At 47.7% G+C, this 15,094-nt stretch overlaps 1 protein-coding gene across 2 annotated transcripts in view; it reads left to right on the forward strand.

Moving 5' to 3' along the window:
- Nucleotides 1-14,837, forward strand: part of anxa4 (annexin A4) — a 49,200-nt gene extending 34,363 nt beyond the window's left edge. For both annotated transcript variants that reach the window (XM_043681196.1, XM_043681195.1), the window contains exons 10-13: nucleotides 7,817-7,912; nucleotides 8,033-8,091; nucleotides 9,398-9,520; nucleotides 14,335-14,837. In XM_043681196.1, the coding sequence (XP_043537131.1) occupies nucleotides 7,817-7,912; nucleotides 8,033-8,091; nucleotides 9,398-9,520; nucleotides 14,335-14,391 (335 nt within the window). In that variant the 3' untranslated portion in view covers nucleotides 14,392-14,837. The remainder of the gene's footprint in view (nucleotides 1-7,816; nucleotides 7,913-8,032; nucleotides 8,092-9,397; nucleotides 9,521-14,334) is intronic.
- The last annotated feature ends 257 nt before the right edge of the window (nucleotides 14,838-15,094 follow it).

A 15,094-nucleotide genomic window follows, 5' to 3' on the forward strand; every position in this document is an offset into this window, starting at 1 on the left:
AGGGACATGGGCATATTGGGCCAGGTGGTGGATCAGGTTCATTGCCAATGTATCACCTCACATTCTTTCACAATGTAAAGATCCCGGAGAGACAGTATTACATCCAAGGTGCAGGATTGCAGGGACCTGGATAAAGATGTGCACATGTCATGGAAGGTGGAAGGACAAATGGAGAGAGCAGCTAACAAAGCCTACAGGACGTCCTGCATGAAGAGGTATTGGCCATGATATCAATTGGTGCCAATGACACAAGGATCATGTCCAAACAGAACATAAGGAGTTAGGAAATAAGCTGAAAATGAGGCCTATTAAAGTCGTGAGCTGAGGGTGCTGCAGCTACTGCTGCTGGACAGAGGTTAGGAGATGTCAGATGGTGTGGGCAGAGGGTTACAGGTTCCTGGGGTACTGGGAGTAGTGTAAAGTGGACAAGTCAGACTAGGGCAGCACTGTGACTGATATACTACAGGGGAGGTGGTGGGGGGAGGTTTAGGGAATTGATTAGGGAGGGTTTAAACTAAACTGTCAAGGGGTTGGTGACCTGTGCAATGAGTTGGAGGAAGGGGAATGACTGACTAAAACAAAAAAACAGCAAAGGGTATAAGAGATGTGCTAGGCAGAGGGATAAAAGGCCAGCATCCAACAAAGCCACATTTCCTAAAGTGGAAATGGGGCAAGGTATGTATAGATAATTTGAAATAAATTGGATGAATTCATTCTGCAAAAAGATAGGAGATAGGGATTATGGAGATGTTTGCAAGGTGAGTCGGCATGGGAACCCAACATCCAGGCATTCTCAGTATTTCAGAAGGACGGACACAAAAAGGAAGAGACAGTGTGGTTGGATTACCAGTTAGAGGGGATAGCAACACAACATTGTCAGATGGAAAACACTGGAACAGTGTCAAAACTGTGTGAGTAGCATTGAGGAAGTAAGAAACAGCCAAAAACCTGTGTGGGTGACATTGAGACCACCAGTCTGTAGTGAAGTGGGGAATGGCATTAAACAGCAAATCCAAGGTACCTGTGGTAAATTATTAACTTTTTATTGGATGAACCGAGTGAATCACGATGCTTGAGTGTACACAGGGATAGCTCACTGGGACTGATACAGTGAGGAACCAGCTAGAGAACAGGCTGTCACAGACTGGGGGGGTGATACTGTGAGAAAGGAGTAATTGGTAATGTAGCTGTAAGACATGCCTTGGGGAGGAATGACTCTAAGTTGATTAGAATTCTTCACTGAGATGGTGGGGGAGGGAGTTGATACAGAGACTGATTCTGAATCTCTAGGGAAATTAAAATGGTCTGAGGTTTGAGTCAGCAGTGACTGACTGGGAGATGTTCCTGAAAGGAATGACCACACATAGGTAGGCAATAGCAAACCTTCAAAGATGGAATGAGTCAAGCTGAAACTTGGTTCTCTGTGTGGCACAACAGTGTGGAGAGAGCGGTACTTAAACTATGGCAGAGGAGGGATGGGAGACACCGTATTAGAGGCATACCAACTGGGAAAGCATGGACAACTGACAGGACAATGGACAACCGTTTAGATTTCAGCCACGGAGGGATTCATTTAAGAAGGGGAAAACAATGCGAGGAAAAAGCCTGTGGGGAACATGTGAACTGATCGACAAGTTCCTGACGCGAAAAACCTCTGTGAAAGTTAGTGCAGATGTCTCACAGTCCGGGGATTTATCACGGAGAATAAATAAATGGCTGACTAAGTGAATTTGTGCAGGTACATGATTCGTTATCCAAATTTGGAAATGTTTCTCGTGGAGGGTCATTTTGGCGTAGGAACAGGTGAGCCAACTCCACACCGAGTCAAACCACTGCGATGTGACATGGCAGCACGGCCCAGCACTGACAGGCATTAATTCTGTGCTATTGACACGTGGGTCTGCTGTTGGTCACCTTTATTTTACTTTGTTGTGAAAATGTCATTTATTCCAAAATCCGAAAAACAACTGGCCCCAAGGATTTTGGATAAAAGATTGTGTACCTGTACTTCGCCTCCGCCTCCACAAAAGGAGGACATGAGTCACGTCCCAGAAATGACGGGGAACACAGGGTTTCCTGGGGGAGCGAGGAACTGGAGGCCATCGAGCAGCTGCTGAGAAACAGTCCTGGAGAAATTGATGGGATTGAGGGCTGACCAATCCCCATGACCTGATCATCCCACAATAGTTCAGGAAACGTTTGTACAAGTAATAGATGTCTTCGTGTTCACCTTCCGAAGATGATTTGGACTCTGGAATAGTGCAGACAGATTGGAGGGTAGCTAACATAACCCCGCTATTTGCAAAGAGAACACGTGATTGTTGACTAATGAGGCTGATGCTGGTGGTGAGGATAATGCTCCAGTCCATGGGGAAGGATTTTATAGCAGAGCATTTCGGAGACCGTTTCACAGTCAGCAGGTAAGTCATGCCTGACAAATCAATAGAAGGATTTTGTCGAGTAGAATTGATCCAGGGCAGCTAGGGGTGGATGTTGTTTATTTGGACTTTTTTTGTAAAGGTTTTGACCAAGTCCCAAGTAAGAGATGAATGGGTAAAATTTTAAATCCTGTGAGATTGGGAGTAGGGCATAGAGAAGTTACGATATTGGTTAGCAGACAGGAATAAATCAGTCTGTTTCTGAACCACAGGCGTCCCACAGGGATCAGTGCTCGGTCCATCCCAATTCAGTCTATGCTGACTATCTAGATGGGGGAAGTAAAGGGAAGCTCTCCAGATTTGCAGCTAATAGATTTGGAGGGTTGGTGTGGATGTATTTGGCTGAAGGGCTTGTTTCCACGCTGAAGGGATTCTTTACGCACTCCCTCACAGCTGGGTGAGAGGGTGAGCTGTGAGGAGGGTGCAGACATGATGCAGTGTCACTTGGTCAGGCCGAGTGCTTGTTAATGTGGATAAATGTGAGGTGGTTCACTTGGGTAGCAAAAATAGAGAGTCTGATGATTATTTGGCTGTATACTGAGATGGGGGAATGTTTAGTGAGCCCGGGGTACTCCAGTCTCTGAAAGGGAGTGTGCAGGTACTGTGGGCAGTGAAGATGCCAAACTGCACATGGGCCTTTGATAGTGAGAGGGTTCGATTTCCTGCAACAGGAATGTCTGGCTGCACTTGGCGATGCCACTCCTGAAATACTGTGTGGGGTTTTGGTCTCGGTCTCTGAGGAAGGATGTTCTGGTGATGGAGGGAGTGCCGCTGGTGGCGGGACTGACCGAGGAGGAGAGACCGAGTTAGTCAGAATTCTGCTAACTGGAGATGAGGAAAGATTGAGCAGAGGGTGATTTGCCTAGAAATGGTAAATTCTGACCGGACCAGTCTGGGTGAACACAGGAAGGATGTTCCGGTGTCTCTTCACCCAGAGAGTACTCAGCCTGTGGAATTCCCTACTGGAAAGGTGTTGGGGCCAGAACATTGTTATCAAAAAGGAGGCCGATCCAGCTCTTGGGACTGCAGGGCTGCAGAGGTGTGGGATCAGGGGGGATGCAGATTGAGGGTACTGAGCTCTATGCTAGCCATGATAATGAATGGTGGTGCAGGTTTGAGGGGCCAAATGGCCGATTTCCTTTCCCGAGCTTGCATGCTCCTTTGTTTCCCACGTTAGACCCTCTCGCGTATGAAAGGAGACCAGGAGTATCTGAGTAAGGAGGTTGTGCTGGAGTTGCAGGGTACACCAGTTGGGCCTCCAACCCAGTTGATTGTGTTTCCACGCAGCTTGTCTCTTCCTGACAACACCAATGTGGTGCTGACATCCAACCAGAGAAGCCTTTTCCTGTTCTCTCTGTTGCTTTTGACCCTTGAATCTTTTCTGATAAGAGGCACTGACAGCAGAGTTTCGCTGGTGTTGATGAGAATGGGGGATGTGCTGACCCAGGGAATCCTTTGGGAAGTCCTGTCCTGCCAGTTGGGTTATTCTTTCACAGAAACCGGCCAAGGATCTGAAGGCTGTGATGCTGCCACTGTGTCCCCGCTGACAGACGATCCCTTCCCTATCTATGGTGTCTGCTCCCCTTTTGTGCTCCTTTTTGGCTGTCCACTGGGTTACACCGAATCATAGCCCTGCTTTCCCACTTAATGGATTGTTTTCAGCCCACCTTCCAAAGAGTGTCCCACCCCATCCTATCCCTGTAACCCTGACTTTGCTGTGGCCAATCCACCGAACCTGCACATCTTAGTATCTGCGCGAAGAAACCCACACATACACAGGGGCAGTGTGCTAACCCCACACAGACACAGTTTCCTGAGGCTGGAATTGAACCCAGGTCCCTGGTGTGATGAGGCAGCAGTGCTAATTGTAACAAAAATGTCTGGGAAATCTATTTGTCCAGTTTGGCATAGATACTGTTGGATGTGCATTACAAATAAATCCAGTCATTAGATTAGATTAGTGTGGAAACAGGCCCTTCGGCCCAACAAGTCCACACCGACCCGCCAAAGCGAAACCCACCCATACCCCTACATTTACCCCTTACCTAACACTACGGGCAATTTTAGCATGGCCAATTCACCTGACCCTGCACATCTTTTGGACTGTGGGAGGAAACCGGAGCACCCGGAGGAAACCCACGCAGACACGGGGAGAACATGCAAACTCCACACAGTCAGTCACCTGAGGCGGGAATTGAACCCAGGTCTCCGGCGCTGTGAGGCAGCAGTGCTAACCACTGTGCCACCGTGCTGCCCATGGTGTTTAAGAGCAGTTAGATGTGTAAAAACAGACATTCCCACAGAAGCTGGGTGTGGAGCCTGCAGCCTCCAGGGGGTCATGTGTTCAGGGCAGCGATCAGTCATGTGATGGAATCTGTACCTTTCATCTGAAAGGTGCCTCAGTCCAGTCCTGGCTATGTTTGTGAATTCTGTGCATGAGTCTGTCTGGAGTGGGACATGAACCCACAACCTGCTGACTCTGAGGCCTGAGTGCTGTATACTGGGCCACCGCTGAGTTTTCTGTATCGAGTGGCAGTTGTTGACTCTGCTGTACTGTGTTCCCATGGCAGCGAAACACTGACTCACTCTCACTCCCGGTGTGAATCTCACATTGTGTCCTTGAAGGTCTGACCAAATCTGCTGCTTTATCGCAGCCTGTTGGTTAGAAATGGGACTGCATCTTCAAATGTGTTCAAGGAGAACACCACACAGAGCAGCTCTCACTGGCTGGGAGGGGCACAAATCCCAAATCTGTGCCTGTTGGCAAAGGGAGCTGGGAGTGGCCAGTCACACACCAACCTCTTCTTTAACTGTCTGAATAGAAAAGGTTTTGCCAGTTTAAGAGTTTGTTCACATTGTTGCAAAGCTGTATCAGATGCCTTGAGGCAGTCACAGCTCAGCCTTCACATCATGAAGTGTAATTGAACAAAAATTGCATGTCCAGGTATTGCCTGCAGTCAGAAAGGGGTCTTTTCCACCATACCGTACCAAGGAAGGGATTCATGTTGTTGTGGGGTCCCAATGGAACATTAGATTGAGTTTCCTGGGAATATTGACTCTCCATGCCACGTGCACACACGCCTTGGCTTCTCACTGAGCAGTTAGCAGCACCAGCAATGACTGACTGACTGTTATAATTTTTGTGATGTTTGTTTGGAGTATCTGTGCCAACGGTGAAACTGTCGTCCTCGCCGGAGTTTCTTGCGGCTTTAGCTGTTGGTTCTGATTTGGACACGGTACAATGCCACAAGTGACAGTGAGCAGCCGACTCCACTGGCTGGTGCTGGTGAACGTTGGACTGGAAAGGAGATTGGAACTGAGGGGTAATGCTACGTCAGTAGGCTGTCACTTCATTGGCCTGAGGAGCTCAATGATGATCTGTGTCCCAACTCGCCCACTTATCATTTAAGATACAGACTTTATTGTCACTTGTACTCCAGGACCAAAGTGTGGTGAAAAGTGCTACATGTGGCGACACTGCACAATCTTGAGTACAAGGACCAAGGGACAAAAACTGAACAAGAAGGCAGAAAAGAGAGAGAACCAAGTTTAAAACTTAAACTTTACAGTCACCTGACTATCGGGTTTTTAAGTAAATAAATCAAACTAGAATATCACACTTGGCAGTTTAAGTGATGGACCATGTGGGGCCTGCACATCCCATCTCCATTGCTTGAGTATCCTCTTCCCCTTCCTGAGTCCATCTCCCCTGCTCTCTCACCGGGAACCTGCATCACCGTGTTGGGCTGGCCCCTGGGATCTCAGACCGCCAAAGCCCTGATCCAGACACCTCCCTTAACTCCCCCCTGATCGTTGCTCATGGGCTCTACAGTTGCTGCAAATATCTGGCAAGCCACTTAGTGTTTGAGGGCAGGCATTTCACACACAAGCTTGGACAAGCTGAGCAATTTGATAGGGTTGAACTCCCTCCCTGTCACTGTCAGCTTGGAATCTTCTCATTCATATCCTTAAATTCCCCAAGGAGCAACAATGCAGGAGGGAGACACGTGGCTTTGTTTCTTCCTGGGAATCCTGATCACTCCCTCAGGCTGTCTTTCGGACCTAGTGGGCTGGATTAATTTCTGAAGGAAGGTCCAGAGCTCTTGGCACGCATTCTGCAATGGGATGGTGGTGAGGGATGGCCTCTCTTTCCCGAGGGATACTGGGGTAAAGGGTGATCCCTCTCCCTGAGCCACTGTCTTATTCCACAATGCTGGATCACGATGTAGAAGTGGATTTTAAAAATAGCAACAAGACTGAGACTGAGAGCTAAACAAAGTCAACAAAAATTCAGCACCGCTTGTTCCAACAGCCAATCTGTCGATTGACAATAGAACTCCATGCAGACGGCTAAACTTGGAGGTGCTCGCAGCTCTCAATTTCTCTCAAGTTGGTGCTTACAGAGAGAAAGCAGGAATCTTGTGTGTAAATGTTACTGCTATTAATCAGTAATTATCACTCTAGATTGGTCATCCATTAGACCTGTATGTTGAATTATGATCTGTTACAATTTCTGATGTGTACTGTACTGTCTTCACAAACCTTGTGTCACTTGCGTCATCCTATAATCTAGTCCTTGTTGGGAGCTCAGGATTTTGTGGAATGTCCTTATTTAGGCTCAGTTAATATTCCAGAATTTATGTGGAGCCAACTAATCAAGTTCTGACTAGGTTTACCAAGGTTAAAGAATTTATGTGGACTTGGCCTGTGTCATATCCTGCTGAGGTCAGTAATGCTTTAGTCTTTGCTTGTGTTTTATAATCGGGGGTTGGCCAGTTTTCCAATCGTGCAACTGTGTTTCCCACAATTCCACAGTGTGGACAGACACAGACCACTGTTAGTGCCTTTCACATGAACACTACCCCAGAGGGATGGTCCGAAAGGGGGTTTTTGTTCTTGTTTTTTTTTTCTGCACTTGCCATCCTGAATTGCACTGATATTCAGGACTCTATACCAGCCTAGCTCCTGGTGGGTAGAGGGGGTCCCCAGCACACCCAGCACACCATGATCAACAGTCCTGAATGACCCTTGAGCCTGCAGAGCACTGCCTCCTCCCTGAGGACACTGATCAGCGCAAAATGTGATTTCTTCTTGATTTTTGAATAATCCTCTGCCTGTCTGTGTCTGAGAGAGACTGGCATCACCATGAGGTGCTGCCACCCTGCCATTGGGACACAGCGTTAGTGTGAGGCCCCAGGAACTGAAGACTGTGTAATGATGCAGGGTGAGCTGGGGAGAGAAGGCAGGCAGGTAAAGTGCCCACTTCCCTATGTGGAAGGACCAGCACAGTGGCTTCCTGCCTGCTGTGTAGGATTGATGTTAATTTGTCGACAGGCATTTCCACTTGCTCATCGTTCGTGTGCTCTCTTCCTGAACAGTCTTTGAAGAATACAAGACCATTGCAAACAAAGACATTGAGAGCAGCATTAAAGGAGAGATGTCTGGCTCTCTGGAGAGTGCTTTATTAGCAGTCGGTGAGTTAGCGCACCTTTTTGTTTTCTTTCTCCCCCCTCTCTGACTGACTGTACTTGCCCTCTGAATGTGCACTTTCTCACAGGACTAATGGCTTTCATCTCTCTCTCTGTCTCTCCCAGTGAAGAACATGAGGAACCGACCAGCATACTTTGCTGAGAGGCTGCACAAATCCATGAAGGTAAATAAAGTCGATTCTTTCCGCTGGCATTGCCCAGTTCTACATGGCACAGTACCTTACAGTGCTCCAGGCTGGTATGCAGTTTAGCCCACTCCACACAGCCCAATGTCGGTTGCAAACCCGCAAGCATTTGATCCCGGAGTTGTGCAACTTGCTTTACTATCTAATTTTGCAGGAGATTGCCAGCACAGCACAGCAATGATAAACTTTGGACTCCAATCCCTGTCCTTGCAATACCATCCATGTTCCAGGCACTGACCAACTCCCCTACACACAAGGACTGTGTGGCTGGGTTGTCCCTGGTTCTGTGAAATGCAGGTTGAATATGAAAGGTGATTGGGTCGATGTGATTACAGGCTGCCTGGACCTTTGAAGGCACAAGTGCTTCTGCCTAAAAGTGTGCAGCTTATAATGTTTCTGTTGATGGGTTTTCTTCACTAAAACTGAGCTGCTACTGTCAGTGAGAAACTGTAGTTGTTTCTGCCTGCAGAAAGCATTTCCCATGACCATGGCTCAACTGGCCTTTCCAGCTCGTTGATTTTAACTTATTTTTCCCTGCACACTGCTGAAGCTGGGTTGGAGTTTGCCAAGTGACAGTCCCTCTGCTGAGGCTCATGTGGGGAGTGTTTAGGAGGGACTCTGTTCAAATGGACACTTTTTGATATAAAAATGCATCTTGGCACCAGATGACAACAGCTTCGAAAGGAGTTGACCCCTTGGTATTGGTTAGGTCAAGGGTTCGTGGACGGTGGTAGTGACTACACGGGTCCAGTGGACAGCTCTCCTCTGGCCAAGTGTGGGTTCAAGTCAGAAAGTTCGGTCTGTTTAACCTCCTTAGTGCAATGCAGAGGGAGCTTCCCTTTGTCAGAGGTGCAGTGCTGAGGGAGTGCTGCACTCAGTAGGATTCTGAACTCCATCATGATGGGGTTATTGTTGAAGCATGCAGAAAAATAAACCCAAGCCTTATACTTCCGTAATACCCTTTCACAGTCTCTGTGCTTAAGTTTGAGTTGTAGTCACTGCTGTCCTGACAGACAACTGAATGCAAGATCCTTCAAATGACGTTGGTCTAATCAGCATATATGATAACTCCTGAATCTTCAATGTAATAACCCAGGATGGTGAGAGATGAGCATTAGAGGCCAGAGCAGGTCTCCAAGTTGACCTCGCTGACTGTGGCATTCCCTCCAGGATGGCCCTGAAAGGTCAGCTTAGATTCCTGGAGAGTTTCTGTCTGTTTTTCCATCCATCCCCCATCCCCCACATTGAGCTCAAACTGTCTAACCTGGTGCTGCTTTGATCTTAGGGGATGGGAACAGATGACAATACCTTGATCAGAGTCATGGTCTCTCGCTGTGAAGTGGATATGCTGGACATCAAAGATGAATTTCACAGGATGTATGGCAAGTCCCTGTATTCTTTCATCAAGGTAAGTGTGTGCTCTGACAAGTCAGTACCTACTTACTGCCAATGGATTGAATTCTGGTTTGATTCCAACCTTGGGTGACTGTGCAAACTCCACACAGACATCCTCCCCATTTCTGCATGGGTTTCCTCCGGGTGCTCCGTTTTCCTCCCACAGTCCAAAGATGTGCAGGTCAGGTGGATTGGCCATCCTCATTGCCTATAGTGTCCAGGGATGTGTAGATTAGGTGCACTTAGTCTGGGGTAAATGTCGAGTAATAAGGTAGGGGAATGGGTCTGGTTGGGATACTCTTTGGAGGGTAGGTCAGTGGGAGCAATGAATCTGGTTGGTGTAAGGGAGGAAGGGGAGTTTATTTGAAACGGGAGAACTCTGACTCCTGCGAGTTGTAGGCTGCCCAGACACCAGATGAGGTGGTGTTGCTCTAATTTGCAGTTTGGTACAATGCGGCAATGGAGGAGGCCAAGGATGGTCATGTCAGAAAGGGAGTTGTTGGGAGAATGAAAATGGGTGGTGACTGGGAGGTCACATTGGCTCCTGCAGGCCTGGCTGAGATGTTCGGTGAGCCGTTCCCTAGGTTTACATTCACGCTCCCTGATGTAGAGAAGACCACATCAGGAACACTGGATACAGTAAACTAAGTCGGGGGAGAGGCAGGTGAACCTCTGTCTTACCTGGAAGGACTGTTTGGGGCCCTGCATGGAGGTGAGGGGGGGGGGGGGGTGGTGTACTGGCAGGTTTAGCATCTTTTCTGTTTGTAGGGGAAGGTACTAGGGTTGTGGGGGTTGCTGAGTGCCACAAACCAAGGATTGGTGAAGGGAACAGTCCTTGCAGAAGGCAGAGAGGGGAGGGGGGAAGATGTTCTTGGTCATGGGGTCTAGTTGGAGTTGGCCAATGTGTTTAAGGGTGATCGATTTGAATGTGGAGATTGAGGGGGGTGGTAGGTGAGCACAAGGGGTCTCTGTCTTTATTACGTTTGGAGGGGGTTCAGAGCATTGGAAGAGGGGCAGTTGGGGGAAGCATATTGTTCAAAATGGGTGTCAGCGACCCTCCTTTATGCTGAGCCCAGGTCCCTGCGTTCTCTATTTTCCCCAGCCACACGGAACCAATCTCCAGTGTCAAGCCTGTACAGAATGCTATCCTCTCCATCGCAGCCCCTCGCTGCTATTCTAAACTCCAGCATGGAGATGGGCCCAGCCATTCCTGGATTCCAAGCTTCACTCAGTTCTTGCTGTAACGCTAGGCCGATCCTTTCTCGGAGCAAAACAGAAATAGCTGGAAAAGCTGAGCAGGTCTGTCACCATTTTGTGGGCACAAATCCAAGTGTCTTGGGTTGAATGATCCTTCAGAACTGTTGGTAATGAGGAAAACATTTTTTTTTTTTCTCTGCAGAAGATGGGGAGGGGTAAACACTAGGTGAAGCTGGAGAGAGGGTAAAACAATTGGACAGCCCAAGAAAAGGTTCCAGATCAGTCTGGGACAATGGGGAGTCTGTAGGAGCAGCCCATGTGATAACAAGGCCTGGTGTGTGAGATGGGGAAAAGGACTGGGAAAGATCATCAAACGTGAAAATATCAAGTCCACAAGGCTGCAAAGTTTCCAAGCGGAAGATGAGGTGCTGTTCTTCAAGCTAGTGCTGAGTTTGGGTGGAGCACTGCAGCAAGCGTGAGACTGTGTGTGCGATGTTGGCCAGGGAGCAGGAAGCTCAGGGTCTGGATTACAGACAGGACGTAGGTGCTCTGTGAAGTAGTCACGCAGTCTCACCCTGAATCCTTGCAGTTAGGAAGACCAATTGCACACTGTGTGTTCACTGCTGTGGAGTGGAATGTGACTGAGTGAGTGCACAGTGTTCTTGTAAAATGGTAAGGAGCTGAAGGAAGGCTCTTGTGATTGTAACTCTAACCAAAACCTGTTGGTGGTGAATCATGACCCGTTGAGTATAATATGCCAAGGCAGTATAGGCCAGAAAGTGAACATTTTGAAGTTGGGTTGACAAGTCAGGAATATCGGTACTAACAGAGTCATCACTGAGTTAACGAAACTTCTCAGCTTGCACTGGTTCACTTTTTTTTTCAGAGTCCTTCCTTAGATAACCCTCTGGGTGTCATGAAACTTAGCCTGAGACCTGTAACATCACGTGAGCGTGGTCTTATTGAAAGGAATGTTTATTGATTTCTGGGAGCAAAATAGTGTTTTTGATCTTTTCGGGAGGATGTGGAGTCCGTTTCGGGTTAGCAGTTTGCCATTGTGGTTGGGAAGCCAGCTGAAATGTTGATCTGGCTGAGTATGGCTGGGCACAGGGAGGCATTTGGCGCAGAACATCAGGCGTGCAGCTTGCAACAGCACAGGCTCTGAGCTGAGCCAGAAACAGGTGACCTAATTCAGTGTCTGGTAACAGAATCCTGTCCAGGCCAAGGAGAGGGAGACAAAGCCCCAACACTTGCTATGGTGTGGCCGCTGGGACTATCTCAACCCTTTTTTTTTTTGTTTTTTTTTGTTTTGCAGAGGACAGTCTGCACATGGGGGGGCAAATGCCAGGTTAGAATGTGGGTACAAGTGCCAGCCTCAGTGTTTGGAATAGAGGTTTCATGAGGAACATTGTAGAAGAATGTAACCACTGGTTGAAGTTAATAATAGACCATTGAGATGACATTTTTTTTAAAAAAAAAAGTCAGTGTGAAGGAATTCAATTCAAGTTTTCAGTGAAGAATGGAATTGGAATTATTAAGGTCTTGATTTCTTTGGTTGATTTTGTGTTGGAATTGTACAGTTTTCATTCCAGACTTGTCTTGAGGTCTTGTGTTCTGCATTTCAATTTTCCTGGACTGTGGCGTTGTGCACTGTGGTTTTGTTCATTTTCCATACACTTGGCTGACTTGATGAATTAGGGCTTCCTGAAGAAGGGCTCATGCCCAAAATGTTGTATTATTATTATTATTTTTTCTTTCCCCCCTGCTCCTTGGATGCTGCCTGACCTGCGTTTTTCAGCTCTGACTTGATGAATTTTCAGACACAGCAGGAATGATCCGTAACCTGTACTGGTTTGGGTTGGACATGGAAGCTGATGGAATAACCAAGCTGTCAATGAGGCAGATACCCCTCCGTGCTGGATACTGTTCATGTGGACTTGACCAGGTTTTGTCAGGCTTAACTGCCTAGTGCTGGGGAATCAGTTCGTGTCCCTCATGCTTGCTGAGTGACAATGACAGACTCTTTTTTATTTTTTCTGAGCACGCAACAAAAATGCTCTTACAAACCCCTTCACTGCCTCATTTTTCCCCATCCCTCCCACTAACATCACCCCCACCCCCTCCGCTCACCATCTGCTAGCCTGGAACATCTCAGGTCTCACACGGTGGTACAGTGGTTAGCACTGCTGCCTCGTAGCGCCAGAGACCCGGGTTCAATTCCCGCCTCAGGCGACTGACTGACTGTGTGGAGTTTGCACGTTCTCCCCGGGTCTGCGTGGGTTTCCTCCGGGTGCTCCTCCCACAGTCCAAAGATGTGCAGGTCAGGTGAATTGGCCATGCTAAATTGTCCGTAGTGTTAGGTAAGGGGTAAATGTAGGGGTATGGGTGGGTTACGCTTCGGCGGGTCGGTGTGGACTTGTTGGGCTGAAGGGCCTGTTTCCATACTGTAAGTAATCTAAAATCTAAACTGTATACTCTGCCTCCCACTCTGCCTCCCACTCTGCCTCCCACACCACAGGGCACTAACTGTGAACTCCTCTTTGCAAAAAGATATGTTCTCCTCCTTCCCCATTCACATAGCTAACCTGACCGAGTTGGGCTGGCTTGCTATGAACATGGGTGAGCAAGTGTCCAAGAACAGTGTGTGTCACTCTGTGATCGATTCCTGATATCCCATCAGCCACTGAGCTTGACCCACTTGCACAGTGGCCAGCATCTGTTAGCTTCCAAGGTAACAATGGTGACCAGAAGAAAATGACACTTCTTTTTTTTAAATCCGTGCCACTTTTAGTTTTGTGGGAGGGAATCCATTCAATGTGTGAATTAAAGACGTCATGTGAATTGTTTAGCAGATTTTGGCACTTTTCAGAGAGCAGCTGGGGGTGGTGTCTGTTTGGTCTCTTTATCACATGTTCCCCTGGTTGAACGGTGATGGCCACGATCACATGGCTGTTTGTGCGCTCTTACTGTGGGAAGTGGCACTTTGCAGTTCTGCTGAGTCATTTGAAATCATCAAATGCTTGGGTTGTGCACACTGCGGTCTGAATGTAGGCCTTGCAGTATTTTGAGCTTGGTCTGGAATCTCCAGTCCTGAGAGGACAGCTTTGAATCTTTTGACCACCAGATTGAGGGTGGTGACATTTCTGGGGGACACCTTGCTTAAATGTGCAGAAAACACTTCACCTGGGCAGCATGGTGACTCTGTGGTTAGCACTGCTGCCTCAAAACACCAGGGACCTGGGTTCGAGTCCACCCTCTGAGTAGAGTTTGCACATTCTCCCCCTGTCTGTGTGGGTTACCTCCCACATTGTAAAGATGTGTAGGTTAGGTGGATTAGTCATGGGAATTGCAGGGTTGGGAGAGGTAGTGCTGAGTTGGTGTAGGATCCTCTTTGGGAGGGTCAGTGTGGCCTGGATGGGCTGAATGGCCCGCTTTCACACTGTCAGGATTCTCCAATCTCCTGTGTCAACATTGCTGAGTTGGGAACTGTCTGGCTGATTGGTGGATGCACAATACCCTGAAGAAGGATGGTGGGAAGGAGATGGTTCCACTTGGTATAGTGTTCATTTATCTGGAACCAACAGACATTGCTGCCAAGCTGGACTGAACCTTTTTTAATCTTGTTTCTAGGGGGATTGCTCTGGTGATTATAAGAAGATTCTGCTGGAGCTTAGCGGTGGAGAATAAGGAACCCAGCAGGGCAGTACCATCTCCAAGGGGAAAACCATTGGAAACATGTCCCACCTTTTTGTCACTGGATGTGTCCCTCGTTGCTGCTTGGTGTTAATCACATGCAGGCTGACAGCTATGCCTCTTGTCTCTCTTACCTTTTGAAGAAATCTAATTCTTTTTGTGAGATGAATGTATTTTCTCTTCAGTGCAAATAGAAACAGCTGATGGGCACAGGAGCAACTCTTCATCTGGCTCTGAGACCGAGCTCCAGCCATTCCACCAAGAATCAGTTTTCCTCTGGTTTGTAATTGGATCGCTGGAACGTTTTTGCTTCTGTTTTTATTGGTGGGGGAGGGAAGTGGACCAAGCAATCAGTATTGCAACTGAATCATGCACTCTGTAGCAATGAGAAATAAAAGTCAGATTTGTGAACCAATAAAGAAATGCGTTCTGATGTGAAATGCCTCCGTTGCCATTTCTACAGTTTTGTGTGTCAGGTTTGGTCATCCTTAGTGCTTTGCAGAAGTGATGGCCTCATGTTATCATTGCTCAACACTGAATCCATGAAGCTCTATGTTCTGGGAACATGAACTCTCATCCCACCATAATGGATGGTAGTATTTGAATTATATAATTTTAAAGTAAAACTGCATTTCAGAGTTTAATAATGATCATGAAACCATTGTGCATTGGCAGGAGAAACCATCTGTCCTTGGAA

This window comes from Chiloscyllium plagiosum, chromosome 42 (assembly GCF_004010195.1).
Source record: "Chiloscyllium plagiosum isolate BGI_BamShark_2017 chromosome 42, ASM401019v2, whole genome shotgun sequence".
Taxonomy (NCBI): domain Eukaryota; kingdom Metazoa; phylum Chordata; class Chondrichthyes; order Orectolobiformes; family Hemiscylliidae; genus Chiloscyllium; species Chiloscyllium plagiosum.